Here is a 6,099-nt window from a genome sequence, read left to right as displayed (position 1 = left end):
TATGGTGGGGTGCAGGTACAGTGGAGGTAAACCTAGGCATTGAGTAACGATAAGAGAGGTTGCATCTCTGGACGCGCTAGTTATGCTGGGTGAGGTCACCGCATGTGTGGGAGGTGGGACAAAAGAGGTATCTGAGGCATGTTGAGTGGGACTAGGGGCAGTTTACATATTTTTGCTTTACTCATCTCATATGTATATACTGTATTATATTCTACTGTATTCTAGTCAAAGCCACTCCGACATTGCTCGTCCTAATATTTATATATTTCTTAATTCCATTCTTTTACTTTTAGATGTATGTGTATTGTTGTGAAATTGTTAGATATTACTGCACTGTTGGAGCTAGAAACACAAGCATTTCACTACACCCACAATAACATCTGCTAAACATGTGTATTTGACAAATAACATTTGATTTGATTTGGTCAAATAAAGGACAACTCCAAATCTGTGTTCTACTCTGTGTCCAGGTGGATGTGTGTGGGTATCCTCTCAGTATCTTCTTCATCGTGGTCAATGAGTTCTGTGAACGGTTCTCCTACTATGGCATGCGAGGTAAGCCAATCACACAACACATCTCTCTATGTTAACGGAGAGGTGAACCAGTCACATCTCTCTATGTTAACGGATAGCAGAGAGGTGAACCAGTCACATCTCTCTATGTTAACGGATAGCAGAGAGGTGAACCAGTCACATCTCTCTATGTTAACGGATAGCAGAGAGGTGAACCAGTCACATCTCTCTATGTTAACAGATAGCAGAGAGGTGAACCAGTCACATCTCTCTATGTTAACGGATAGCAGAGAGGTGAACCAGTCACATCTCTCTATGTTAACGGATAGCAGAGAGGTGAACCAGTCACATCTCTCTATGTTAACGGATAGCAGAGAGGTGAACCAGTCACATCTCTCTATGTTAACAGGTAGCAGAGAGGTGAACCAGTCACATCTCTCTATGTTAACGGATAGCAGAGAGGTGAACCAGTCACATCTCTCTATGTTAACGGATAGCAGAGAGGTGAACCAGTCACATCTCTCTATGTTAACGGATAGCAGAGAGGTGAACCAGTCACATCTCTCTATGTTAACGGATAGCAGAGAGGTGAACCAGTCACATCTCTCTATGTTAACAGATAGCAGAGAGGTGAACCAGTCACATCTCTCTATGTTAACAGAGAGGTGAACCAGTCACATCTCTCTATGTTAACAGATAGCAGAGAGGTGAACCAATCACATCTCTCTATGTTAACAGGTAGCAGAGAGGTGAACCAGTCACATCTCTCTATGTTAACCGATAGCAGAGAGGTGAACCAGTCACATCTCTCTATGTTAACAGGTAGCAGAGAGGTGAACCAGTCACATCTCTCTATGTTAACAGAGAGGTGAACCAGTCACATCTCTCTATGTTAACAGACAGCAGAGAGGTGAACCAGTCACATCTCTCTATGTCAACAAAGAGGTGAACCAGTCACATCTCTCTATGTTAACAGATAGCAGAGAGGTGAACCAGTCACATCTCTCTATGTTAACAGATAGCAGAGAGGTGAACCAGTCACATCTCTCTATGTTAACAGATAGCAGAGAGGTGAACCAGTCACATCTCTCTATGTTAACAGATAGCAGAGAGGTGAACCAGTCACATCTCTCTATGTTAACAGATAGCAGAGAGGTGAACCAGTCACATCTCTCTATGTTAACAGATAGCAGAGAGGTGAACCAGTCACATCTCTCTATGTTAACAGATAGCAGAGAGGTGAACCAGTCACATCTCTCTATGTTAACAGATAGCAGAGAGGTGAACCAGTCACATCTCTCTATGTTAACGGATAGCAGAGAGGTGAACCAATCACATCTCTCTATGTTAACAGATAGCAGAGAGGTGAACCAGTCACATCTCTCTATGTTAACAGATAGCAGAGAGGTGAACCAGTCACATCTCTCTATGTTAACAGATAGCAGAGAGGTGAACCAGTCACATCTCTCTATGTTAACAGATAGCAGAGAGGTGAACCAGTCACATCTCTCTATGTTAACAGATAGCAGAGAGGTGAACCAGTCACATCTCTCTATGTTAACAGATAGCAGAGAGGTGAACCAGTCACATCTCTCTATGTTAACGGATAGCAGAGAGGTGAACCAATCACATCTCTCTATGTTAACAGATAGCAGAGAGGTGAACCAGTCACATCTCTCTATGTTAACAGATAGCAGAGAGGTGAACCAGTCACATCTCTCTATGTTAACAGATAGCAGAGAGGTGAACCAGTCACATCTCTCTATGTTAACAGGTAGCAGAGAGGTGAACCAGTCACATCTCTCTATGTTAACAGAGAGGTGAACCAGTCACATCTCTCTATGTTAACAGACAGCAGAGAGGTGAACCAGTCACATCTCTCTATGTCAACAAAGAGGTGAACCAGTCACATCTCTCTATGTTAACAGATAGCAGAGAGGTGAACCAGTCACATCTCTCTATGTTAACAGAGAGGTGAACCAGTCACATCTCTCTATGTTAACAGATAGCAGAGAGCTGAACCAGTCACATCTCTCTATGTTAACAGATAACAGAGAGGTGAACCAGTCACATCTCTCTATGTTAACAGATAGCAGAGAGCTGAACCAGTCACATCTCTCTATGTTAACGGATAGCAGAGAGGTGAACCAATCACATCTCTCTATGTTAACAGATAGCAGAGAGGTGAACCAGTCACATCTCTCTATGTTAACAGATAGCAGAGAGGTGAACCAGTCACATCTCTCTATGTTAACAGATAGCAGAGAGGTGAACCAGTCACATCTCTCTATGTTAACAGATAGCAGAGAGGTGAACCAGTCACATCTCTCTATGTTAACAGATAGCAGAGAGGTGAACCAATCACATCTCTCTATGTTAACAGAGAGGTGAGCCAGTCACATCTCTCTATGTTAACAGATAGCAGAGAGGTGAACCAGTCACATCTCTCTATGTTAACAGATAGCAGAGAGGTGAACCAGTCACATCTCTCTATGTTAACAGGTAGCAGAGAGGTGAACCAGTCACATCTCTCTATGTTAACAGATAGCAGAGAGGTGAACCAGTCACATCTCTCTATGTTAACAGATAGCAGAGAGGTGAACCAGTCACATCTCTCTATGTTAACAGATAGCAGAGAGGTGAACCAGTCACATCTCTCTATGTTAACAGATAGCAGAGAGGTGAACCAATCACATCTCTCTATGTTAACAGATAGCAGAGAGGTGAACCAATCACATCTCTCTATGTCAACAGGTAGTAGAGAGGTGAACCAATCACATCTCTCTATGTTAACAGATAGCAGAGAGGTGAACCAATCACATCTCTCTATGTTAACAGAGAGGTGAACCAGTCACATCTCTCTATGTTAACAGATAGCAGAGAGGTGAACCAGTCACATCTCTCTATGTTAACAGATAGCAGAGAGGTGAACCAGTCACATCGCTCTATGTTAACAGGTAGCAGAGAGGTGAACCAGTCACATCTCTCTATGTTAACAGGTAGCAGTGTTTACTACAGAATTGAAATGACTCTCTGGTAGTCACATTGCATTGACCAATGTTAGGGACTGGAACTGTGGATGGGCTTTATGAGTGGTTCTGTTGTGGTTCTGTTGTCCCCTCTAGCGGTGTTGGTGCTGTAGATGGACATATTGAGTGGTTCTGTTGTGGTTCTGTTGTCCCCTCCAGCTGTATTGGTGCTGTAGATGGACATATTGAGTGGTTCTGTTGTGGTTCTGTTGTCCCCTCCAGCTGTGTTGGTGCTGTAGATGGACTTTATGAGTGGTTCTGTTGTGGTTCTGTTATCCCCTCTAGCGGTGTTGGTGCTGTAGATGGACATACTGAGTGGTTCTGTTGTGGTTCTGTTGTCCCCTCTAGCTGTGTTGGTGCTGTAGATGGACATATTGAGTGGTTCTGTTGTGGTTCTGTTGTCCCCTCTAGCGGTGTTGGTGCTGTAGATGGACATACTGAGTGGTTCTGTTGTCCCCTCTAGCGGTGTTGGTGCTGTAGATGGACATACTGAGTGGTTCTGTTGTGGTTCTGTTGTCCCCTCTAGCTGTGTTGGTGCTGTAGATGGACATACTGAGTGGTTCTGTTGTGGTTCTGTTGTCCCCTCTAGCGGTGTTGGTGCTGTAGATGGACATACTGAGTGGTTCTGTTGTGGTTCTGTTGTCCCCTCCAGCGGTGTTGGTGCTGTAGATGGACATACTGAGTGGTTCTGTTGTGGTTCTGTTGTCCCCTCCAGCTGTATTGGTGCTGTAGATGGACATATTGAGTGGTTCTGTTGTGGTTCTGTTGTCCCCTCTAGCTGTGTTGGTGCTGTAGATGGACATATTGAGTGGTTCTGTTGTGGTTCTGTTGTCCCCTCTAGCTGTGTTGGTGCTGTAGATGGACATATTGAGTGGTTCTGTTGTGGTTCTGTTGTCCCCTCTAGCGGTGTTGGTGCTGTAGATGGACATACTGAGTGGTTCTGTTGTCCCCTCTAGCTGTGTTGGTGCTGTAGATGGACATACTGAGTGGTTCTGTTGTGGTTCTGTTGTCCCCTCCAGCTGTGTTGGTGCTGTAGATGGACATATTGAGTGGTTCTGTTGTGGTTCTGTTGTCCCCTCTAGCTGTGTTGGTGCTGTAGATGGACATATTGAGTGGTTCTGTTGTGGTTCTGTTGTCCCCTCCAGCTGTGTTGGTGCTGTAGATGGACTTTATGAGTGGTTCTGTTGTGGTTCTGTTGTCCCCTCTAGCTGTATTGGTGCTGTAGATGGACATATTGAGTGGTTCTGTTGTCCCCTCTAGCTGTATTGGTGCTGTAGATGGACATACTGAGTGGTTCTGTTGTGGTTCTGTTGTCCCCTCTAGCGGTGTTGGTGCTGTAGATGGACATATTGAGTGGTTCTGTTGTGGTTCTGTTGTCCCCTCTAGCGGTGTTGGTGCTGTAGATGGACATACTGAGTGGTTCTGTTGTCCCCTCTAGCGGTGTTGGTGCTGTAGATGGACATATTGAGTGGTTCTGTTGTGGTTCTGTTGTCCCCTCTAGCTGTATTGGTGCTGTAGATGGACATATTGAGTGGTTCTGTTGTCCCCTCCAGCTGTGTTGGTGCTGTAGATGGACATACTGAGTGGTTCTGTTGTGGTTCTGTTGTCCCCTCCAGCTGTATTGGTGCTGTAGATGGACATACTGAGTGGTTCTGTTGTGGTTCTGTTGTCCCCTCTAGCTGTATTGGTGCTGTAGATGGACATATTGAGTGGTTCTGTTGTGGTTCTGTTGTCCCCTCTAGCTGTATTGGTGCTGTAGATGGACATACTGAGTGGTTCTGTTGTGGTTCTGTTGTCCCCTCCAGCTGTATTGGTGCTGTAGATGGACATACTGAGTGGTTCTGTTGTGGTTCTGTTGTCCCCTCCAGCTGTATTGGTGCTGTACTTCAGGTATTTCCTGAAGTGGGATGATGACCTGGCCACCTCCATCTACCACACCTTCGTCGCTCTCTGCTACCTGACTCCTATACTGGGGGCCATCGTGGCAGACTCCTGGCTGGGGAAGTTCAAGTGAGTCCAAACACCAGTACATCAACTTATTATCTGATCTTCCATAGGATATCTGGGGATTGTAGTTCCCTTGCTTGTAGTTGTCTGCCCTCCTGGTAAATCCCTTCCATTAGTTTCTCTCCCCCCCCCCACCCGTTTTACTTTGCCAAAGCAAGTGAAATAGATAACAAAGAAAAGTGAAATAAAAAATGAACAGGAAACATAACACTCACAAAAGTTCCATATTATGTCTATATACAGTGTTGTAATGATGTACAAATGGTTAAAGTACAAAAGGGAAAATATATAAACATAAATATGGGTTGTATTTACAATGGTGTTTGTTCTTCACTGGTTGACCTTTTCTTGTGGCAACAGGTCACACATCTTGCTGCTGTGATGTCACACTGTGGTATTTCACCCAGTAGATATGGGAGTTTATCAAGATTGGGTTTGTTTTCGAATTGTTCTCTCTCTCCCTCCCTCTCTCTCTCTCCCCTCTCTTTCTCTCTCTCCCTTTCTCTCGTGCTCTCTTGCTTTCTCTCTCTCTCTCTCTCCCCCCTCGCTT

At 44.8% G+C, this 6,099-nt stretch overlaps 1 protein-coding gene across 1 annotated transcript in view; it reads left to right on the top strand.

The window, feature by feature from the left end:
* Positions 1–470: 470 nt before the first annotated feature.
* The window catches only part of LOC120040146 (solute carrier family 15 member 1-like), a gene marked incomplete at both ends in the record, with an annotated part of 9,926 nt that continues 4,297 nt past the window's right edge, over positions 471–6,099 (top strand). The window contains 2 exons of the mRNA XM_038985395.1: positions 471–555; positions 5,411–5,552. Of these exons, the coding sequence (XP_038841323.1) occupies positions 471–555; positions 5,411–5,552 (227 nt within the window). The remainder of the gene's footprint in view (positions 556–5,410; positions 5,553–6,099) is intronic.

Source organism: Salvelinus namaycush, unplaced genomic scaffold (genome assembly GCF_016432855.1).
Source record: "Salvelinus namaycush isolate Seneca unplaced genomic scaffold, SaNama_1.0 Scaffold3297, whole genome shotgun sequence".
Taxonomy (NCBI): Eukaryota; Metazoa; Chordata; class Actinopteri; order Salmoniformes; family Salmonidae; genus Salvelinus; species Salvelinus namaycush.
This window is presented reverse-complemented; position numbering and strand designations above follow the sequence as displayed.